General features: G+C 30.1%; 1 protein-coding gene across 1 annotated transcript in view; it reads left to right on the top strand.

The window, feature by feature from the left end:
- The window catches only part of LOC129233447 (CDK5 and ABL1 enzyme substrate 1-like), a 44,585-nt gene extending 22,206 nt beyond the window's left edge, over window positions 1-22,379 (top strand). Inside the window, exons 2-12 of the mRNA XM_054867473.1 lie at window positions 7,306-7,409; window positions 8,081-8,180; window positions 10,751-10,831; window positions 14,089-14,218; window positions 14,907-15,087; window positions 16,784-16,911; window positions 18,092-18,198; window positions 19,100-19,136; window positions 19,246-19,308; window positions 19,393-19,497; window positions 22,239-22,379. Of these exons, the coding sequence (XP_054723448.1) occupies window positions 7,306-7,409; window positions 8,081-8,180; window positions 10,751-10,831; window positions 14,089-14,218; window positions 14,907-15,087; window positions 16,784-16,911; window positions 18,092-18,198; window positions 19,100-19,136; window positions 19,246-19,308; window positions 19,393-19,497; window positions 22,239-22,379 (1,177 nt within the window). The remainder of the gene's footprint in view (window positions 1-7,305; window positions 7,410-8,080; window positions 8,181-10,750; window positions 10,832-14,088; window positions 14,219-14,906; window positions 15,088-16,783; window positions 16,912-18,091; window positions 18,199-19,099; window positions 19,137-19,245; window positions 19,309-19,392; window positions 19,498-22,238) is intronic.
- Window positions 22,380-24,894: the final 2,515 nt, after the last annotated feature.

Here is a 24,894-nt window from a genome sequence, read left to right as displayed (position 1 = left end):
GCTGTTCATTTAAATATTTTAAAAACCAATTTTAAACTCTTAGCCGAAAATTTAGTTATCGGAAACTTTGTTTTTTTATCAAGATAACGATAAGAAGCACACAGTTTTCAATGTTTGCGTCTAGTGTCTCAAAAATTATCCTAAAGTTTAGAGATATCTGGAGGCTAGATTACGAAAATACGGTTTTGAAACGAAAATAGAACTAGAAACAGTAAGACTCGAAGTGTAGTTGAACACTTAACTCAGAAATAACGCAAAAAAGAGATAGAAAAAAGAATGAAATCTATTCCCAGATCTTTAAAAGGTGTTGTTGATACTGCATGATATTCTACTAAATAATAACTTAATAAAAGTTAGATTATTCATAATATATAGACATTTTTTAAAGTGTACGAAGACTTTTGTGAGTTAAAGTTTCCTGCTCTTTTTGATTTTTAAAAAATTAAGTTTTAATATTTAAAAAAAATCATGTAGTTTTGTTGAAAATTGATCATAGATCTTATAATGAAATACCTATTCCGAAATATTAATTCTAACCAATGGGTAGGGTCCTATTTCATTGAAAGTCGTAGGTGTACGAACACTTTTGGGAGCCACTGTACATACACATAGTTTTATTTATATAAATGAGGCATACGACGTTAACTAACCCAATTTTTTTAATAAATATGTTTTTTTTTTTTTTTACAAACTTTGTTGGAAATGGCTGTTGAAGAAGAAAATATACTAAAAGTTGTTTTTGATTTGCATATTTCGAGGATATTTTTCGAACAATTCAACATTTTTTAACATTAACGGCTACGGGGAAAATAGTATGAAACTTTCTCACTTTCGAAACCAACAATACTAAAAATTACTTTTAGCGCCAAGAAATAGAAAAAAATGGGCAGATTCTGAATTTTTTTTTAAATATTTGGTTTTAAAAAATAGGTTATCAATAAAAATCATAGTACCACCTGTCGTAGACTTAACAGTGCGGACGCATGTTAGAATGACTGAATGAATCAAAATGAAGAGAATTCAAAGCGCAAACGTTTAAATCTGGTTGTTTAAATCAGTCAAAAGTACAACTTTTTCTCACTGAAGTTGATAGAATGAGCAAATGAAATAACATGGAACGAGTAAAATCTTTTATTTTTAAAATGTTGAAGTTTTTATTAGTTTTTTTAGCTTTCCGATTTTTTTAAAAATAAGGCATGGTCTTTATGACGTCACAGGTGATGAACTTTGGCCCGCTGAATGCTTATACTTGCTTTCTACCGCGTTGCCACGATATGATAATTAAGAAGCGAATTAAATATTGCGCTCTACGCTTGCTATCAACTATATCGTTGCCAATACATGTAAGTAAAGAAGCGAATTAAATATTGCGTTCTGCGCTAATGGCATCAGTGAATAGCATTTCGTCACTTGTGATGTCATGCGCAGAAGCGGAAAAAATAAAATTGAATCTGCGCACCGATTAAAATAATTTTTAAAAAATACTAAACTTTGTCAAATTATTTAAAAAATGGTCAAATCTCAAATCCTATGTTTTTAAGCATGCTCTTTCAGAAAAAAAAATACTTTTAAATTTTCGGAAATAACCCCATTGTAAAATAATAAGTTTTGAGATTTTTTTGCGATCGATTAATTTTTTTTAAACAGAGAAGCTGCCTTTGTATCGATGAAAAAGTTCTGCTACTTCATTTGTTTGGTTATTTTTTCCCTGTTCAGATTCGAAATGGTAAGTTGGGAGAAATTTATTTTGTAATTTTGTTCTTCAATTTGACTTTCGTGATATGAACTTTTTTTTTTCTTTTCTTTTCTTTCTTTCTTTTTTTTTTTTTTTTGATGGAATTGTTGAAAAGGTTTTTTTTTTTTGACGTGATGCACATAGCTATTGAGGGAATATTGATCTGATGCTTGAAAATCTGTTTTTGCGCAGGAAAGTTGTCTCGTTTAGTTCCAGATGGCACGTCTTGTAAGAAATAAATCGAATTTTGAGGATCGTCTACAATTATTGCGACAACAGTTCATGTATTGGTCTCTGGTAAAGAATTAGTCTGAAGTAATTAGACTATCAAGCACCCAAGTAATAAATCTCACCCCCCCCCTCTCCCGCTGCTCCGTCAGCTTTTTTTAGAAAAATTTTGTACAAGATGCTAAATCTATATTTCAAAAAACATTGTGCTTCAAACATAGACGTTCAGAAAAAGATTTTTTTTTTCTCCCGATGAAAAACTGTCATCGAAATTTTAACACACTTAATCCCTGGTACGTCAAAGAAGCATATACATTACTTTCGCATAAAACAAAATAAAATGAAATTATAATCTGCATTTTTGACGGAATGCGAAATGGTATCAAATGCCATGATGCCAAATTCGTTGGCTTCATGCTAAGTATTTCATGAGAAGTTTTAGGACTTATCTCTGCATCCATAATTAATGAGAATAATGAATATTAATGCGGCAGGGGGAATGCTATCAGAAGCACGAGTAAAATAATCTGCTGATCGTTATTTGTGCTTACACCTTCAAACGACGATGCTGAATCATTCTTGATTCCGCATCAAGACAAAAATAAGTTTTGAAACCGTTTAATGCAGAGGTTCCCAACCGGTGGTTCGCGAACCCCCAGGGGTTCGCGAGGTGCAGGAAGGGGGTTCGCGAAAATTTCGGTGCAATGGCGGATTTTTCCTAGTTTGGTAAAAAATTATAAAATATTCAATTTGCACACATAGTTACTAAATTTTTTTTTCTATTTGAAAACGCGCCAGACTCTTGTATTAAGCTCAAAAAAAAAAAAAAAAAAAAATCTTTCAGCGGTTTTATAATCTTCTTTAAAAAGAAATTTTCTCTTTTTTTTTTTCGATAGACAACAAAAAGAGATATCCTTCCTTCTTTATTGCGAGGCGCCATGCAGAAACGTTGTATTAAGCTGTGGCGGGGATCACGATGACCTTAAAAAGGCGCCATCGCGTGGAGTCAATCAAACAATATACATAATATACATATGTCGAAAAAAATAAAGAATTCTCAAACAATGCATCATAGGGGTATTATTTCTAATCTGGTTGAAATATAACTCGGGAATTTCCGTCGAATTCAGTCATCGAATAGCAGACATGACAGCAAAAGGCTCCAAACTTTAAATTTATTACTGGATTTTATCCATATGTTCGTTTTCAAAAATATATAACATCAGCATGCTCATAGTTCTGGGGAAATAGTTGTTAACAGACGTATTTAGAGATACTTTAGAGATGCTTGAAAACAAGTGATTTTGTTTGCAATTGGTTTTGCTACGTGAACTTGCTACTCTGTTTGTGAAGTTATAATCGTGTTGGTAATTTTTATGATTTAATAACTTTCTGCTGTTATGGATCGATGGTTGAAAACTGGTAGTTTGGTTGAGCGACAAATGGACAAGCAGTCAATCGATCAACCCTCAACATCAGCAGTAACTTTCGAATCAACACAGGATATTGAAATAGATAGCTGTAATGAACTGCCACCTCCCCCGACTAAACAGAAAAGTGAACTAGGGGAGAAAAAAGGAAAAAAGCGAAAATATGACAGTGACTATTTACAAATGGGCTTTTATTTTACTGGAGAAGAGTCTGAACCTAGACCGCTTTGTCTTCTCTGCAACGAAGTTCTAGTTTGAAACCGTCACTTCTGAGAAGACACCTCGAAACAAAGCATCCGACACATAAGGACAAACCTATCGAATATTTTAAAAGAAAATTGGAATATAATAAAAAGTGTAGCGTCTCTACGTTCCTCTCCTTCCAACGAAGATAGTAAAATGGCCCTTGAAGCTTCATATCGAGTCAGTTATAGAATTGCAAGATCTGGACAGCCACATACAATTGCAGAAAATTTAATTGGACCGTGTGCTAAAGATATTGCTAAGTGTATGCTGGGAAAAAAGTCAGCAAAAAAAATTGACCTGGTTCCGCTATCAAACAACACAGTATCACGCAGAATTACTGATTTGGCAAGTAATGTGGAGAAAGAACTTGTGAATAGAATAAAAGAGAATAATTTTGCGATCCAGCTTGATGAGTCGACTGATGTAGCAAAGGCTGCAATATTACTTGTCTATGTTAGGTATATTTTTAACGATACAATTAAAGAAGATGTACTATTTGCAAAACCTTTGAAAATCAACACAACTGGAGAAGCAATTTTCGAACTGGTCAACAGTTACTTTGAAGAAAATGGAATAGATTGGTCTTTGTGTGTGGGTGTGTGCACGGATGGTGCAAAATCAATGACAGGAAAATTTGTTGGCTTTGTGGTGCGAGTAAAGAAGATCAAAGAGAAAACTGAATGGACTCATTGCTGCATTCATAGACAAGCATTAGCATGTAAGCGTATTCCCGCAGAATTATCCGCTACTTTGAATGATGCGGTAAAAATTGTAAATTTCATAAAATCACGTGCCACAAATTGCCGTCTATTTCACGCGCTTTGTGAGGAATTGAGAAGCCTTCATGTTACTTTACTTCTTCACACAGAAGTTAGATGGCTTTCCCGTGGCAAAATTTTGACACGCTTATTTGAATTGAAGTCAGAAGTCCAAGCATTTTTTGTTGATCATCCATTTCACTTGTCCACTTGCATATTCGATCCTCTTTGGATGCAAAGGCTTGCATATTTAGCTGACATCTTTTCAAAATTAAATGAATTAAATCTATTCTTGCAAGGTGCAGTTGTTAATATTTTCGTTGTATATGATAAAATTGAAGCTATGGTAAAAAAATTGAATTTCTGGATCCAATGCCTGGAAATCGGTGAATTTTCTTGTTTCACTTCTCTTAGTAGTTTTTTATCAGAAAACTCAATGAAACTTGATGAAAGCGTTAAAAGAAATGTATGTGAACATCTGCAACGTCTTGAACTAACTATTGACGAGTATTTTCCTAATAGGCGTAACGTCCCTCTCTCAAACAACTGGATACGCAATCCTTTTGAAGGAAATCCATGCTTAGAGAACACCCTGACATTACCTGAAAAGGAAATGCTCATCGAGTTATCCTGTGATAATTCAATGAAAACTACCTTTAAAGAGCTCTCGTTAATTGACTTCTGGCTCAGTGTAAGAAATGACTATACCGTTTTGTCCAAAAAAGCAATTCGAATTTTATTACCATTTTGTACAACATATCTGTGCGAGAAAGGATTTTCCTCCTATACTTATCTCAAAGATAAATATCGAAGCAGATTGAATGCAGAGCCTGATTTAAGACTCAAACTGTCAGACATTGAACCAAACTTTCAGTCTCTTTGTTCCGTCAAACAGCCACAAATATCGCATTAAGGATTTTTTCCCCAATTTAAAGTATGCTTTAAAAAATAGTTGGTTTATAAAACTTGTTGTTTAAAATTTTCCTTGTAGATGTAGTTTTAACTTTTTATTAATGTTTGCACTTAATGATATTTTACAATTATATTTTTGTTTATTGCAATCAAATGCTGCAAAAAATGGAAAGCAAACATGCTGTTTTTTTATTGTTTCTTACATGTTACTAATTTCAACATCAGGGGGTTCGCGAACTTTTTTGCCTGTTCCAAGGGGTTCGCAAAGAGAAAAAGGTTGGGAACCGCTGGTTTAATGAAATAAGAAAAGAACAAAAGAGAAATCTATAGTTTTCTATTTTTTTTCTCTTTATTAACTACAGAACAACATTCAAATAAATTAATTTGAATTTGTTCACAAAGAAAACGACTGGTTCAAACAGTTGTCTTTTTCAACTAGGGTAAAATTCAAATTTTCTTAATTTTCCCCAAGCATGAAAGTTTGAAATTTGGGTTTTGTCGGTTTTTGCTGAAAAGATACCAATATTGTACCAAAAATACAACATTAAATAAACGTATGGTAAAAGAGCAAGAGGGTAAGGTGACGAACAATTCTTTCTTTGATATCAGCATTTGTCAAAGTACTTTTTGATATGCTCTAAAATTTCTGATGAAGTTCACCGAAAGTGATATCGGAATGGATTGCTCTGCGAGTCGAAACCAGCAAGATGGATTTTTCTTGCTTGTGGTAGTAATTTTTTGACTTTACGACCTACAACGTAAGGAATTACGTAAGCAAACAACGTAAGCGAACTCAAAACGAAAACGGCAAATTATGGTGAGATGACGAATGGCTGGGTGGGTAAAATGATGAATAGATTGCTCGTTTTATCATCTTATCCGACACGTTTTTCTAAGCCCTTAAGCTAGGGCTAAGACAGGGAACTACTACGAACGCCCAGTTGTATATGAGCTACCTTAACTCCTGTTCGAAGCAAGGGACATTTCTATCCCCTGATTGGCTGTTTGGAACGTTACTCAATGTTATGACGTCACTGTGATAGTTTGCCGTCTTTCCCAATATATTTCTAGTTTGTCTTCTGCTAAATACAAATTAGCATTTGCAGATAAGATTTTTGATTGAACGTAACTGACAAAACAGCTTTCTTGTTTACAATCAATTTCATCGTTTGCAAAATACTGCTTTGAAAAGTTATGCTTCGCAAATAAAAAGAGGTGGCGCCATCTTTATTTAAATTAAAATCATTTTTTAAATAGTAAATTATTTTAAATTAGAAAGCGAACTCTATGATTTTTCTTTGACTATGGATCGCAAACCTGCCGTGACTCACTGAAGATTGACTAGAAAACTACCATTGAATCACGACCCCCAAGTTGAAAAACGGTGTTCTAAAGAAGAGCGAAATAGCTCGCCTGGGGGGGGGGGTAAAAAGGTACAGAAACAAAGCTTGTTGTTTTCTTGAGCCTTTCCCCCAAACAAAATGTGTTATGAAAAGTTTACCTCTTTTGGTTGATATAATGAAAAAATTTGTATACAGGCAGATGTTGCAAAAAAATTTAAAAGTTTCATCCAATTTGCGAAATTTAACAACCACATGAAATCAATTGAATTATAAGATAAATAAATACCTTTGTGCTGAACAGTAAAGTAAGACAAAACAACGTTAGAAGAAGCACAAATTTGTAAATTACAGCAGACACGTGTTTCGGCGTTATAGGGAACGCCTTTTTCAATGCAAAAAATAATGAGCTTATGGATGAAAAAACATCCGGATTGTCGGATGTTTGGATTGTCGGTCCTTTTGTCGGATGTTTTTTCATCCATAAGCTCATTATTTTTTGCATTGAAAAAGGCGTTCCCTGTAACGCCGAAACACGTGTCTGCTGTAATTTACAAATTTGTGCTTCTTCTAACGTTGTTTTGTCTTACTTTACAATTGAATTATGCCTAAATTTTGTAATAAATTCTCAATTTCTTGTGTATTTTTATCTTTAGGGTCCACAGTTTTGTTGCTGAAACAAAATCTAAATTCCTTAGTGCAAAAAAGAAATCTACTCTGACTGTTCATGATAATCAATATACAAGCGCTGAAAGCTTGGGTAAGTGTTCCATACTTAGTAACGTTTTCGCATTAATCGTAAAATTTAAGCATTTTGATTGTTATTACGCTTTTGTGCTTTAATCCCGATATTTTATGCATTTCGAAATCCGATTGCATCCGCTTCTGTAACACACGCTCATGTTTGTCTATTACGCGATTCTACCGCTTAAACATTAATAATTTTGTGTTGACTGTTATTTTCAACGTCCCTATATTATATTTTATTTCTCGTTGAGGACTTGCACTCTCATCTTTTTACCACTCCCATTCCAACATTTTTATCCAACTGCGTCCTAGTTCATTTAAGCGAACACTAATTGCAAAATATAGCCTAATGCTTCCCAAGCTAACTGAATTTATTGTTAAGTAAGATTTAGATAAAACCAATTTTGTCTAATTATTAAAAACTTTCGGGATAGCAACGGATTTTCGGAATGTAAGAGACTTTCTTCTGAAAGCAATGTGACAAAACTCTGGAAAATTTAGGTCACTCTAATGCAAGAAAAATAAGTATAACACAAAAAAAAAAATGTTCTGGGTTTGTGTATATAGTGATACAACACATTTAGAATTTAAAATAATAACATTTCCAAACCATTTAATTACTGCATAAATATGAAAATGAAATGCATTTTTTTTCTGTAAACTTAGATTTTTACATCTTTTTAGGACTGTGTAGTCGACATACATCTTCTACATTATCTGAAGCATCATGTCCAGCCTTAGAAGTGAGATTTTGTAAATCTCTGCGTGATGTGCATGATGAAAGGTACAGTTTCTGCACCAATAGTCATAATTATATTATTGCTTATTAATTTTTTTAAAAAAATATTCAACAAATACACCATATTTAAAGTAATGATGTAATCCTTCGGACTTTTGAGAGCCAAGGCTTTATATGTTTGACACCTCCGCCCCCCCCCCTTGTAAAACTATGAAATGTATACCTGAGCCAGGCTCATCCAAAGGTTGGGATGGGCTCTGGAATGTGTAAATATATTTCACTTTTTAAAGCTCTAAAAAATTTTTTTTGTTTAGGAGCATTTTTTGAGCATCCTGTGCTCAAAAAGTATGTTTTGTATGCAAATATGTGTTTCAACATTATGTTGTAACATGGATCATTTACAAAAAATTCATACACTTCAGGAAAGGCTTTTTTTTTTCTTTTAAATTTCACATTAAATGGAAAATAATTGCATATGTATCTGAAAACATGATTAATTTAGCACTTTTGCTTTTGTTATATTTTTTGTTTTCCTCAAAATTGTGGGTCAATTTGTCAAGTCCCTCACCAGACATATTTGATTGATGATACCCAAATAAGTAAAACGATCTGAAACTTGGTTGCATTGTTTAGATTTGGGATACTTTTCACTTGGAGCACAATATTTTAATACAGCAGAATATCTTTATAATGCCGACCTGTATAACGCAATTCTCTATAAACCGCACAACTTTTCAGAAGTAAACAATAAGTTTTGAAGTTTAAAAAATCCCTTGCAAACATAAAAATTGTTAGGAAAATTAAATTTTGAATCAGTTTTTCATCTTTTTATCTTAATTCAAAGCTTTTAGATGAAAATTAGTATTCACAGTAAAATGAAAATACCAGATGGTTCTTGAAAATGCAGCTGTTATGCAAACCATGAAGCTAGCAGAAGTGCAGGATATTTCACTTTCTTGAAATAAAGAAACATATTTATTTGTGAATGACTCATTGTATAATTAGTGCTTTAATACTCACTACAGATAAAACTAATTCTGAAGTGCTAATATATAGATATATTTTGAATATTAGTTTAAAAATTTGTGAAATGACCTATATAACATCAAAACCTCTACTGTACTTACTGGTTGTTTAAATTCTGATAAAAACAACTTTATGTTTGAAAAACCAACTATTAGGTACAACCAGGGGCATGCACAGAAATTTTAGGACCTGTCATGAATGACTTTTACAGGCCCCCTCCCCCTAGGTCCCTCCATATATTTCACCCCTTATTTAAAAAATTTCTGACTCCCCTTCAGGCTCGGGCCCGGGCCAACAGGTGTCCCTTCTCCCCTCCTATACATGCCCCTGGGTACAAAAATCTGTTTCTTCAAACTAAAAATGTGCAAGTGATCTTTTTTTCTTTTTTGGTATTAGATATATGTTGTGTGAGAAGTATAACTTTAGCAGTCTTTTTTGAATAGCATCTTGTGAATATTAATATTTTTTTTCACTGTGAGACAAAAAATGTGTGCCTATTTTTTTAAAAAGAAATTACATACACTAATATTTAAAATATAACCAGTCAAGAATGTATATGCTAAAAAATTCTTCCTTTAACATTTAGAATTTTTAATTAATGAGAAATAAATAAACTACATTTATGCTGAAAATAAAATTATCAAAAAACACTGCAGTTTTTTTTCCCCTTTATAGTATTAAAAATGATTAGAGTTGCTGCAATATATATTTTTTTAGCTTTTCATCAAGAGGGGTTTAGAGGGGATCAAATAGCTATATTCAGGTTCAAACAAGAGACTAAAGCAAGTTTTTTTGAAATATGTTGATAAAATAAAATTTTTTGCAATATTTTGTCTCTTCAGGAAGAGATGAGTCATAACCCCAATGACTCTTTCTCTGGATCCACACTTGCTGCTTACTTTTGAAATAAGACTGTACAACCCTTTAAAAACTGAATTTTATCATGCAAATGCTAAAAAAAATCTGTTTGCAGTTTTTTCCTGTTTTCTATAGAAGAAACTTTTCCCATCTGAAATTTGTGATAAATATAATAAACTAGAAAAATCGCCCGTCAAGGTATGACGAGTGAAAATTGCTTCTACATTTGAACGAAGCCATTGCCTGTTTGATGATATTTTGATAGTTGAAATTAAAACCCTAACTCCAGTGGATTAACCCTAAACTCCAGTAGGTAGCGCTCATTGTTGACCATTTTTTTGTTTCTTTGTTCCCCTGAAATGACACAGCATTACCAGTAAAACAGTTAAGTTACCGGATCGATTTCTGCCTTGTCACGATAAAGCCTTTTCCAGCACGTTAAACATTACTAAAACATATTGTCAAGTTTCATTGTTGGAACACGCGGGTTACCCAATCATTGGCTGTTATATATAAGAGGATGTAACTGCAGTGAGATCAGTGATTAACTTTTCAGGGCTGATACATGTCATAGAGTTTTTAAAAAAGATTCAAAATCTATGGTGTCATTTATTTTTCATTTTCATGCCATGTGTACTTTACTGTTATTGTTTAAAACAGTATTAATGTAACTGTGATTTGTAAAGTTCTGTCATTAAATAGCTTTATTTATATCTGTATTAATTTTACAGACTTGTTCTTCTCTCTCCAAGTAAAGTTCCTTATCTTGTTTTTTCGTGTTTACCATATCTTAAACAGAACAGTTCTTCAAGGTATGATTTTTTTCTTTTGCTTAAAATACATTTACAAATAAAAAAAAAAACTGTATGATCAAGTTTGTACATTTATTGAATTTGTTCAATTTTTAATGTTAATTCTCTCCTGATAAATAGAACTGAACCAATATTTTTTGTATGTATGATCTGTTTTCACTGCATAAGAGCATTGCCTGGTTGTTTTTTTTTTTTTTAATTTATACAACCATTAACTATGTTTTACATTCTCATAATATACTCTGCATTTTATCATTATTAAAAATATCTCTTAGAAACATTTTCATATTTTTGTCCTAAGTGTAAAGTAAGAGGAGGATAATATCAGAGCAGTAAGGTATATATATGGCAACTACATTTGTGTAAAATTTCAATATGAGAAATAATTTGTTATGTTTAAATTATTATCTTTATTTATACTGCCTTTAACGTTCATCATCAATTCTTGCACTATAAGTGAACTTAGTTTCTGTACATAAAAAAATATTTGCTGACTAGTAATTAAAACAATCTTCTAATCAGGGTTTTACTAAAATATTTTTTAAACTAAAAATTAACAGGGTTAAATAAATAATTTGTAGATTTTTTTCGCTTTATATTTTATAACATCAGAATTTTCCTTTAAGTTGTGCTTCCCAGTTAGTCCAAAGAAAAAATTGTGAATGAAACACTGCTCTTAATCATTTAATAATATTCTGACCAGTTGCAAGATCTTTTAATTTATTTTTATAGTTTCAAAAAAGTTATTCATAAATCAAAGTATATGAATTAAACTCACAATTTTTAGTCAAAATGTGTACCAAATAAGCTTTACATTACCTTGCTACACATTACAAATAAAGCTAGCATCTATTTCACCAAGTATGATAATCTTTTTCGTGATTCCTAAGTTTATTAAGTTTTTAATTTTAGTCAATATTGATCAGTATTTCATAAATTTTGGTCAGTAAAGTCAGTATTTTTGTCCCTCGAAACAGTTTTACCCCTTAAGAATTCCTTAAAAATGTTTTGTATCTTGTTTCAAACTAAACTTCTTTTTTATGTTACTTTTGGGTTTACATTCCTTTTTTCTTAAATTCAGAAATTTCTTATAAGTTTTGGGGACTTTTTGTGATGATTTGTGTTTTCCTGCTAAAATTCATTCTTCCTGAAGAGCCTTTTTGACCGGAATATTAAAGAATATTGCTGTAGAACTTTTTCGTTTCCATCCTTTTTTGATCCGATTCACTGCAGCATTAGGATAAGGTCATATATGATCTGGAGTAATGCTCAGAGACATATAGCGCTATCTTCAGTAAGAAACTCTAAATCTGGATTATTGAATGAAGCAGCTACTGAATCTGCTCTAGGACTGGTACATCCAGTTTTGCTACTTTCTTCCTACATGGTTGCCCTGATGGGACAAACAGATTCATTCATAGATCCAAGAAATTAGTCTGGCCGATCAGTGATATAACTTGGCATGAAGTAACAGTCCTGAAAAATGTTTGAATTGCTGAGAAACACAACAGTTCCTTTGAAGCCATTCATAATATTTATGGGGATTTCTTCTTGTGGTACGTCATAAATCCACATTGGGCTTTCCTGGATTATTTACCATCCAAGAATCACAAGCGGAATTAACATATTTTTTCAATGGACATGGGCCACATAGACACTTATCAAGAGGCAGCAACTTATTGCAACAATATAGTGGGAAAGACAGTAGTGTTATTATTATTTTTAGTATTGTAGTAGTTTCCTTACAAAAATCAAGCCCTTCTATTGACATGGGATTTGTAAATGTCTAGTAAGAGATTCAGAGATTTTTCTTTGAACATCTAGTGTTTTTAGCAAAATCATTTAAGAAAGCTGGAGACATTTCAGCTGTAATCTACCCACTAGAGAATGCACCACACATGCAGCATTACATCTTGTGTGGTTTTCATGTTGTTGTTTTTGCTCTTGTATTTTTTCATTTCCGGAAAGAAGAGCACGTCTCTTGACATTTGTTTAAGTATGTCAAAAAGAAATGATAAGCTCCAGAATAGTGGACCTAATGCCATTATTTCATTAAATTGACAATTTATAGAATTTATGTTTCAATTGTCTAATGTTTTGACTCTAAAAACTTAACTTGGGGCAAGTATGTGAATTCGCACACTTACCCCAAAAAAAATTTGCCTACTAGCCCCAACTCGCCGTATTGAAGTCAAGTTACACTGGTTTGAAAATGGTTTCATAAAATAATCCGAATAAGACATCATTTGTTGCATAGAAGCATGGGCTTTTCAATATTAATAAGTTTTGGTAAATTACTCCACTGTTATATGTTTTATAAGAAAATAACTAAGGAAGAAAAAAATTACTTAACACTACGAAAAGACAACTTTCTCTCATGTAACACATTTGATTTGGCAGATTTCACTGAAAATACACTGACAGCAGGGAGGCATCTACGAGGTTACGTGATAGCTCACTGAGAGCTGTTAAAACCAAAAACGAGAAAACTATTTAACATTCGTACACTTACCCCTTCGCATACTGCCCTGGTCTCCCCTATTCATTTGTTTAGGAATTTGGTTTCTAAAACTCCTTATAATTCTTTGATATTGCATGTTTTTTTTTTAAATGTGTATTGATTTAAACCTATTTTAAGTGAAGCTTATTAAATAATAGGTAACGTACAAATTTTATGTCTGATATTCCTTAAGCTTTACAGCATAGACATTTAGGTGTCATAATGTGTGAACTGTTTTGAAATATTTTTAAACACAATGAATCTTTAATTTCATTTATGACTGAATTGCATCAATTTCTTCTTTCTCCTTTTTTTTTCTGCCTAATTATTTCTAAATTGAATGTATCTCTTCATTTTCACTTTACCAAGATGCTCAGCATATTTTATTTTTATGTTTTTACCAGGAAAAACTTAACAATAGGATTAATAAACCCTTGGTTATATTTGAAGCTAAACCCTTAATATGTTTTTAATTGCTGAGAAATTAAATCCTTAGTTATATTTGTTATTTGTATGATTAAAATAGGAAAAGTGGCAAAGAAAACATTGATTACTATTAAATATTGTACAACTGGTTATTACAGCATTACTATGCAAAAGAAAGTTTGTAATGTTGTCCCCATTAAGTTTAGCTTAGAAAACAAAAACGTTTAGAAACACAAATAATTGATCTTAAATAAAAGTTTCTTTTAATGTACCTTGTCTGTTATCGTGTAAATTTTATTTTAGCTTGATTTTTGTATGATTTGCATTTTAGATCTGATTTTAAACAAGATGGAAATAGAAGGCGCCAAGTTTCAGGAAATCGTCCGTTGTCTGCAATTAATGATGAATCTGACCCTTTAAATCTGTTAGCAGCTTTAGGATATCGTGTGCATGAAGGCCAAGTGAGTTCAGCTACAACATTTTGCTTTGCATTCCTCATTCAAGTCCTCAAAATTCTTTAATTTTCTCTCTATGTCTGATGTTTCTGTTCAGTATAATTTGGTATTAGAATAATCTTATGTTATTTACAAGCTAATACTGCCATGGGAAGGTAAAGAATAGTTGCTGCAAATTTTTCATTTTTTTGCATTTTCGTCATTTATGTACTTTAGCTTTATTGTACAAGTTAGAGCTTTTGGTTTCCGCTGAAAATAAAGCACAAAAAAAAATGTTGAATTCCAACATTTCCCTATTGTTAGTATGTAATCCAAAATACATTTCTTCAAATATCTCAATAACTCATTTCCGCAGATAGTGCGCTTTATCTTTCCCTAACAGAATATTACTTGATACTTCTATGTAATTGGCTTCTTATATTTTAATATTTTTGTAATTTTGTACAGATTTATATGGATATATTTTGATAATTATATATATTTTATAGATTTCTGAGTAAAATGAGTAAAGTTATACTTGCTCAAAATGATAAATTATAAAATAGTATTTGAAGTTTTCAATTTTTCCTGTCTTATAAATATGCGACATGTACTACACATGTACACTCACTAGCAGCAGTAATAATTTTCATGGCTTAATAAAGTCTTGATATTTCTAAAATGATCGTAAATTTCTTTTTCTCCTTGTAAATAGGAAGTTTCATATAGGGGTCTGCTTTCATCTCCAAACGCACAATTTAAATACAAATTGCAAGACTCAGATCACCTCACAATTCCATGTCCTCATATGAGTCGTTGTCATTCCTATGATCCAGCTACTAGCAATGTGCTTTACACGAAACAAACCACCTCGCCACCTCATAATCATGATAGAGGTTTGTAAATTTATAATCTATGTAAAGTATTTTTTTGTCATGTTTCAAATTTGTTAATGAAACTTTACAACAGTTAATAAGTTAATAAACAAATAATTTCAACTTTTCTGCCATTGCTTTTTCATGTGAATATAGCTTCAAAATTTTTTTATCGAAAAAAAAAAAAAGAGACTGCTGAGCATCTAAATTGTACTGGAAAAATCATTCCACTTATATTCTACTGCTGCAATTTAAACTATTGTTTTTTATAGAAAAATCGCATTGTTAATGTAAAGTAGATTATAATTATGATAATGTGATGGTTTAGTTGTGATATTAGCATTCAAAAGTTTGATGAATATGTGTTTAGATTTCAATGTCTGTTTTCTTTATTTTGAGTGCAATATTTACTTTGCACCCCCTGGGCAGATTTAAGCACTATATTGCAGAAAACTCAATAATGTCCTGAAAAAATTTATAGTCGAATTTCTATTTTAAAATTTGTGTTAGTTATTTTCATCCCGGTGTGAATCATTCATAGATATTTCTTTCACGGACAAAGAATACAAGAAATCAAAGTGATCTCCAATTCTATGTCAATTTAAAGCTTCAAAAGAAATGCAGTTCAAAACTTTTCAGAAGCTTACAGGACAATTGAAAGCATAACTAATTGAAAATCTGCTTTCAGAAATTAATAATCCTAAACTTCCTTGGGTGAAAACTGTGAGTGGTGATTTAATTACATAAAATCAAATATTAAAAAAAGAAAGGAAAGAAAAAAAAGCATGAAGTTAGAAGTCTTTTCCAGAAAAAATAATAAATTTATTTCATTGCCATGGTTTCAAATTGAATGAAGAAATGAAATCTTTCTGTATTGATTGAAACTCAAAAAAAAAAAAAAAAAAAAAAAAAAAAACTTTCATTATATTTATGGGTTTTTAATAAAATTTATGAGAAATAAGATTAACCTTATTAAAACCTTGATTGAAGTGAACCTTGTTCAGTTGAGATTTTATAAAGAGTGCATTTCACCATTCGCTATTTTCAATAATGAATAAACCTGTGACTTTGTTCTGGCTTAATTAGCAATGTTCTTCGATAAAAACAAATTGTACATGATGTAAATATGCAGTGATATTCAGCATATTTTACATAAAGATTGCATTGAACAAGCTATGTATTTTTAAGTGTTAATTGATTTTTAAAGGACTCTAGTGAAAATATAGTTAATTATTAGCACAGCCAGATTGTACTGAGTATCCAAGTGTTTTTAATTGCCATATCTGCTGTGGGTGTGTTTGTAGTGATGGGTTTGTGCTTCAATAAACCAAAATTTAAAATTTCTAAACTACTTAATTTGGCCATTTTAGATAGATTTTGCTTTTGTTACAGTTACAATGTAAACGGGTTATGCAAGAGTAATACTGAGGAACATATTTCCAATGAAAATTTGGTACAAAAACATTTCAATACAGTTCCATGAAATGAATCTGTAGAGGGGAATATGTGACTGTATAACTCCATTTGAAACATTGAACAATGAAATGAATACCTTCATTGAATAACAATGTTTGAGAATGAAATACCCATAAGTTTCACTGTTAATAATTGAATGTATACATTTATTTTTAATATATAGTACATCAAAAAAAGGTATGTTTTGCAGTTTTTACTGGTTTTTTAACTTACTTTTTACTAAATTTTTTGATATTTTTAGCATTTGACTGGTCGGAATCCAAGTTCTGTCATCATACATGTCTCTTAACCTACACTCCTAACTTGCTAGATGATCCTGAACTTGTCACAGGAAAACATAGTACAGTTTTAACATTTTCCTCATATATAGTAAGTTTCTGTTTGAGTGTCTTTAAAAATAATTATAATTCTGTCAAGCAAGAAAAATCTTCCTTTTTTAGAAGTTAAATAATTAGAAACAGTTTTCATATCTTAAATATATAATTTTGATACTTGCAATGGGATTTTTCCCTTTATGAAAATTATTTTTCTAAATTTTAAAATATTTTTTTCTTCTAGAAATCCTGATTAGGTCAGTTGACATTTGCCTTGTTCAACTTAAAACAAAGTCGACTATCTCTGATATCAGTTTTGTTTAGATTAAACTGACAGGGATTAAAATTCACAAAATACACAAAGTGGAAAACAATGAGCCTTATTTTCAAACTCTTGAATGTTAGGCTTTTAGATTTCATGAAACGCAAGCTTTTTATCGCAAAATTTACACTGCCAAAATAAGCTACTATGGAATGTAATATGTCATTTATTGCATTTTAAGCTTCATTAGTACTGTGTTCAATGACAGGCTTGTCATTTAAAGGAATGAAAAATTGATGTATTTACATGTATGTGGACATGTTTTTGTTTTGTTTTAAATGTAATATACGTTGAGGGCTAGACCCTCACTGGAAAAATTTTAAATGACTGACCTTCACTAAGGTGGTGACATTTTTAAATAAGCAAATAAACAATTTATTTCGAAGTATCAATACTTGCTGTTAAACCAAAATAAGTATCTATAGGACTAATATTAGATCTTTGTTTGGCTTTAAATAAAGAACAAATCCACAAAATTTACAAATTGTAAAAATGTTTTGTTTCAAAAATCTTATAACTTACTTTAATATTTTATAAAAAACCTAACTCTTAATGGATATGAAAATTTGAATTAAACAAGAAGAAAAGGAAAAGAGTATCATGGCAATTTATATAAGTAGTCTTTGTTACTTACAATCTTTATTTAAATTTTCTCTTCTATATATTTCATAAAAATCAAATTTTATTGTTTCAGTCAATATCAATATGTTTACAAATCTCTTTAAAATTAGTTGAAAAAATATTAATTTTCCGCCTGGATAAAATAAGCTTGAGATAGTATGGTTTATTAATGCATTACAATAGAATGTTTTATTTCCAATGTAAAATGTTTGATTTCATTCATTTATGCAACATGTTTATTTAGCTGTTGGCTCCTCTTCTTTGCAATTCTAATTTTTTGTTTATCCTTCAGTCATCCATTATTGATTATGTAAAGCCATCTGATCTCAAGAAAGAATTGAATGAAAAGTTTAAAGAAAGATTTCCACAAATACATTTAACTCTAAGCAAGTTAAGAAGGTAAGCATGCTACATAGTATTTTCAAAACATATACTTTATAGTTCATTAAGTTATTAAAATGCCACCCATTTATAACAATGATGTTTTTTTGTAGTCATTGAGTATACACACCCTTATTCAAAGTGTGTTTTTTCATTAATCATTAAAGACACTAAATTGTATACTTGTATTAAAATTGGATCATTTACTTTTTATATTTTTCAACAATTAATTTTTTTAACATTAACATTTTTTGTAAAATGCTTTGAGTTTGTATATTTTGTATGAAATGAATATTTTGTATCTAACTCATTATTTTGAAACATTCATTCAATTGCTCAATAATTGGGTATTAATGTATTAAAAGTTTCTACCATATTTAGTAGCTGTGCTGTTAAGTAAAAATATTCTGTACAAAAGCCGTTTTTGTTGATTTTTGTAGTCTTACTTTTGTAGTTATCTAGTTTGTACTTATTTTGATTTGTTTCATGCTTTTGTGGGTAAGCATGTGTTGGGTTGCACTTTACACTGTGAATATGTATTCACCGTGTGGTATAAATATAATTTATTAAATGTATTTTGGCCTTGTGAAAATCTATGTTAATTCAAAATATTTTGTTCTTATTATTAAAATGCAAGATCCTTTTACATGTTTCCTCTTAGAGCATTTTATATTCTTATAAAATTCACAATTTGTAATGAGATGTGATGTTAAAATTAAGTCTGGTTAGAAATATATTTTAAAATACTACATTGAGAAAATAAAATAAGCATTTTGACTTATTCCTTTATTTATTTATTTATTCATTCAGTTATTTATGTATTTATTGTATGTTCTTGTTTTTGAGATGCTGTGAACAAGCTAAACAACTATGTATTCAAATGGTTAAATCCGGATTTCATTTTTTATTTTTTGTTTAGCTTGAAAAAGGAAATGCTGAAGATTACACATTATGAAGTAAATCCCTTTTGTTTTTAAAAAATCAGAGCTAAATTATTTAATTTTAAGTTACCAAAATACTTTTTAAATCGTATACCTTAATAATATATTGGAAATTACTTTTCAGTGTGGAATTGATCTCTTGACTGTTGCTCAAGCCTATGTTTTTTTCGAAAAACTCATTTTGAAGGTACTTGTAACTAGCCTATTTGTATGTCATTGAAAATGTGTATTATTTTCTGAGTTGAATCATAATTTTTCATTCTTATTTTAGATGCTAATTAATAAACAGAATCGAAAACCCTGTGCTGCTGCTTGTTTGCTTTTATCTGCAAAATTGAATGATGTGAAAGGAAATGATCTGAAGTGCTTAATTGAGGTATGATATTTTATCGAACAAATCATTTCTGAAGATTAAGATACGAAATCTAGTATAAAATAGTTTTTAAGACATTAGTTTATTAAAATTATTGCATCAAAAATTAAGGAAAGGACATTTTTAATTATATCCTTTAATAAATTGGAAGTAATACGTATTGAATACTTCATTGCTCCTCCAATAGCTTTCATGTGCTCTAATTTTTAACTTACTATTGGCTGCATAAAATTTTAATTCATCATTTTTTTTTTTTTAAATTCTGCTAAAGAGTTTGTTTTAAGGCTCACACAATTGTTGTTTTAAGGCTCTCACAATTGTAATTTCAAGTGTCCCATTTGCAAAGGGCCCCAAAGTTGATACAAAAACATTTTATGTTTTTTACTTTATTTCTAAATGGCCTGCCAAAATGCAGTGTGATGGACCCCTAACCTGTAAACCTGCCACTGGTTCCAGCTTCCAATTCTTGCACTTTTAAAAAAATCATTTCACAAATTAAGTATTGAAAACAAAAAAGACAAATTTGCATAAAATTTCTTCTCTTTAAATCTTGAAAAATTAAAAGTTAGAATTTATATAGTGTACAGTTATTATATATTGCTCTTACTGATGTTCATTTCTTTGAATTCTCTTACTTCTGTAAAAATGTATGACAGAGCAAAATGATCAAAGCTATAAATTTCCTTCAAGGTTAAAATATCAAAAATTTTACGTACTGAAATAGCTAGCACTAACTAAGTATTGAAAACAGAGGAGATTAATTAGCAATGAATTTCATCAAATACTTTTGAAATGTGGTGATTAAATTTTGAAAAATTATAGTTAGAATTTGTACCGTAATAATGTATCACACTTATTGATGATCATGCCTTTGAACTCTGTTACTTTTATTTGAAAAAAAAAACTCTGAACAAAATTATTAAAGATAAATTTCTCTAGATATTAAAATATTAGGGAAATACTTGAAATAAAATTATAATAAACCTTTTTTTGTGACTGAATCTAATGTAAAACTTAGCTCATCAAAAAGCTTTCTTGTTCAGTTTTTAAATTTATTGATCTAGTCCGATACAGAAACTTCATTTTGCTGTTTATACTTTTACTTTTGTTTACTAACGTTTATTTATTTATTCATTTTGCCCTTTTGTATTACTGATTTGTGATCCCATGTTGCTGGCAGATGATGATCAATGCTCAAAAAACACCGCTAAATTTTGTGTAATTTTGAGTTTTGAAATCTCAACTTACTTTAATAATGAAATTAAATGACTAAAATATTTGGTACAAAACCTACTTGTATTGTACATTGCCCATGTAAGAGGTGGGGGGTCATGGAGCAGACTGTGGCATTGAAGTTTTTAGGTGGGGTGTTTTGAGGAGTATTTTTCACTTTTTTTTGGGGGGGGGGGATTGCTTTGCAATATTTTTTGCAGGGGGGGTGCTTCCTTGCTAATTAGGTGGTACCCCTGTATAATGTGGTTTTAGCCTTTAAATTTTTGATGGTTTTCAAATATTGAATAACTGTGAAATGCTATTGAAGCAAATTTATTGAACAGTCAACTCTCGATAACTTGAAGTCCCAAGGGATCAACGAAAAGGTTTGAGTTATTGGTAGTTCGAGATGGGAAGTTTCCACAACAGTCTCTAGAGTTTGGGACCCAATGAAAACTTCAAAATAAAGTAATATTCGATTTATAAGCTTTGAGTTATCAAGATTCGACTGTATGTAAGTATTATTTCTGAAGCATTTCAATAAAAAATGAATATTATAATCAAATCATACATATTTCATACTTTTAAATGAAATGTACCGATTGCAATCTATTTGCATAATGTTAATGATGGAAGAGAAAAGTTTTGTGTGCTGTTGAACAATTCAATTTCACTGTTTGTTTTTAGTACAGGCTATTGGCCTATTTCTCTTTTTTTTTTTGTTGGTGATAGTATTATTAAAAGGTGTACTAGGGGTATGTGGGGTAAAGTAAAATAGTTCAGATTACTTCCTTTTTTTCAAAATAAACGAATTGGAAATTTATTTTTAAAATTACAGTACATGAAGAAAGAACTATATATTTTATGATAAAAAGTGTAATGAATGGCAGTAAATTTGTACCTAAAAAATATAGTGGAAAATTTTCATTTTTTTTTTTTTTTCTCATTGAGCAAAGGGAAAAATGAAAGTTTTTTTCCAATGAATGAGTAAATAAAGGGATGAATAAATAAAGGTAAAGATAATGAAAGAATAAACTAATAAATAAATAAATTAATCAATATATAAGAAAAAATAAATGAGTGAATAAAATAATAAAGGAATAATAAAAGGAATGAATGAATAAATAATTGAAGTATTGAATGAACAAATAATAAATGAATCATTTAATAAATGAATGCACAAGTGATTTTGTAAACGATGGAATAAGTAAACGAAATTAACTATTTCACTTTGCACCATCCACTTTGCCACGTCCACAAAAATACGTTTTTGACTTTCAGCAGAATATTATATATAAGGATCAATTTTTTTTTATTTGCTTGTATTATTATATTCTTTGATCTTCAGAAGTATTTTTTTCTGACTGGAATAGACTATATGTGTTACTACATAGTTGAAATATTACCAGATAGGTGGCACTAAAAGCAGAGTAAATATTTCACCTTTCCCCACATTCTCCTACTTCAAAAGGAATTACAAAAGCTGAATAATAATTATGCCTATTGTTAAGAATAATTTTGCTTTTTTTTAGAAAATGGAAAGTGGATTTAGACTCAACCATCGAGACCTCATAGCCTGTGAATTTGGAGTTTTAGTTGCACTAGAATTCTCCTTGCATCTTCCAACATGGGAAATATTTCCACATTATCAGCGTCTACTCTATGAGTCATGAAGAAACTCATTTTCTTTGTGCATTGTAAATATTTTCTGTGATTTTGAGTTTTCAGCTTCGAATGTGTTGGAGAAACTAGTGAATAAGTTGTACATACATGTATATTATTTTTAATTATTTATAAATTTTTACTCTGGTTCTTTTTTTTATGTGTTAAATATTTTTGAGATTAGTTTTCTGTTATAGTTTTGAATAATTTTTCTTTTTAAATTATAGAAAACAAATTATGGTAAAAACATGTATGCAAACCTCAATTGCATGCCTTCTGAATTTGTTCCAAATATTATTAAATGTGTTTTAAATTTATTGTTGATATTTAGTAAAGTTCAGATTGACTTTATCCAATTTGCTCTTTCATGATCAAATTCAGTGCTGCCAAGAGCCAATGTGGGCCCCTTGTGAGTTTTGCCACTAGGCCCTTTCTCATATATCTTGGTCGACCCTGATCAAATTGCAATTGCATTATCAAATTGCATTGCCAAATTGCAATTACAGTTGTAACATCACTAAAAGATTCTTAAGAATATTTCACTGTTGATGTTACCTCAAGCATATGAAGCGGTAATACAGTTTCAATTTACTAGATCATTTGGTATTTTATTATAAAATTGAAACATTACTTCAGCATCTTTCATATTACAATAAAGTATTATGGGAAATAAATTACACTTTTTTCAAACTATTTTAAAAGAAATATCAAAGTTTTCTTTTCTTTTTTTCTAAGCCGTTTTTTGATATATGAGAGTGATTTTTAAATATGCAAATTTCTGCACTGTTCATCATTAATTATACTTTACTCAAGCAAAAAAATATTAGCAGAAATATTTTAATGGAGAACTGAGTCGAATAAATTACCACTAGTTTCAAAAATTACTTTTAAAAATATTTTTCTCATGAAAGTTTAAAGAATGCTTTCACAAATCCTTTAATTTTCAAGCTTTAAACCATTTGGCATACATCGTTTATTTCGGGAAACTTAGAATGCTATCTTTGCTTCATCTGGATCAAGGGCAATATCTCTTTTCTTTCTTATGTTTCAACCTACCTTTCCTTTGGAAACTGAACAAGCTGTTCCTGCTGCTTGTTTAATCTTAAGCATATGACTCATGGATATAAAAATTTAAATTAATAGTTTTTACTATTTAAGTACGTTTTGTGCTTGTTTATTTAATCATCCCGGTGTATGCTTTAATCATGTGCCAATTCATTATTTATGCTATATTTATTATGCATCATAAATGCATATTTATATTAATATGCATTATTATTATGCATTGTTTCATCAGCAGCATTCATCTAGTTAACTGAATTGAAATTAGATAAAAGTTTATCTTAGTCATAGACTTTATGCAAATACTGTGTAGATGAACAAATATTTTAGCTTTATAAAAGTCATCATATGTTTAAACACAATTATTTTAATACATAAGTAAAATGTATAAAATATATCTTTTTTAGATTTATATAGATGATGATAAGTGAGAACCTTAAGTTCTTTAGCTACCATTCAGTTTTGGTAGAATTTTACATTGTAATATGCTCTTACATACTAGTACTTCTTCAATAATGTATTAGAATTTGAGAAAATACCTATAAGGTTAGTTGATACAGCCTACGAAATTTTGAATTCGGACCTAAGTTTGTAAATATACTTTCTGCAAATTAAGCTTTTATTTCCGAGTACTTACTTGAGAGTTTATTTTACAATGTTTATTTAAAATTGAAAAGTGTTGATAGTATTGGAAACCAGATACAATATATGGTTGTGCATCAAGGTATGAATTGTAAAACTTACATGATGATGTGTAAGGCATTAACAATGGTTACCAGCATTTTATTACAGCGTTTTTCTTTTCACAATATTCTATAATACAAGTTTGCAACTGTATTTGGAACAAACCTAACCTGGCAGCACTGTAATGTTGTAATTAGGATCTGCCTTGCTGTCAGGTTATGTTTGCCCCAATTGTTTTTATGTTCTTTGATGTGAACCAAAATAAATAGTATAATATTTGTTTTCCTTTATTTTTGCATAAAAGTTTAACATCAATGTATGATTAAATTACATTCATATTGTTTGCCAGCAGAGCTTGCATTGTTTAAATCGACACAGGAATGATAAAATCATGTCTATCCGAACCATAACTATACATTATTTAATTGTAGCTTTATTTTGTTGTTAGTGTTTAAGAAGTGATTTACTATTTATAAAACTTTATACTTTTGAAAATACATGTAAAACTGAGTGAAGTATTTGATTTTGAAAAGTTAGTACTATTGAAATGTAGTAAATTTCTAAGATAGAATTGATTTCCAATTAAATATATGCAATTAAAATGCATTCAATATGCCTCAAGTAATATTATATCCAATTGAATATCTAGTCAAAGCCCAATGGATTTTAAATGTTTTTCACATTTGATTTTGTTTTTGGTGTAAAGTATATAAAACAGAGTATGTTTTGAGCGGGGACTTACCGGAAGGGGGGGGGGTGCAGGATCTACTCCTGTTTGAA

The sequence above is a fragment of the Uloborus diversus genome, unplaced genomic scaffold (assembly GCF_026930045.1).
Source record: "Uloborus diversus isolate 005 unplaced genomic scaffold, Udiv.v.3.1 scaffold_422, whole genome shotgun sequence".
Classification (NCBI taxonomy): domain Eukaryota; kingdom Metazoa; phylum Arthropoda; class Arachnida; order Araneae; family Uloboridae; genus Uloborus; species Uloborus diversus.
This window is presented reverse-complemented; position numbering and strand designations above follow the sequence as displayed.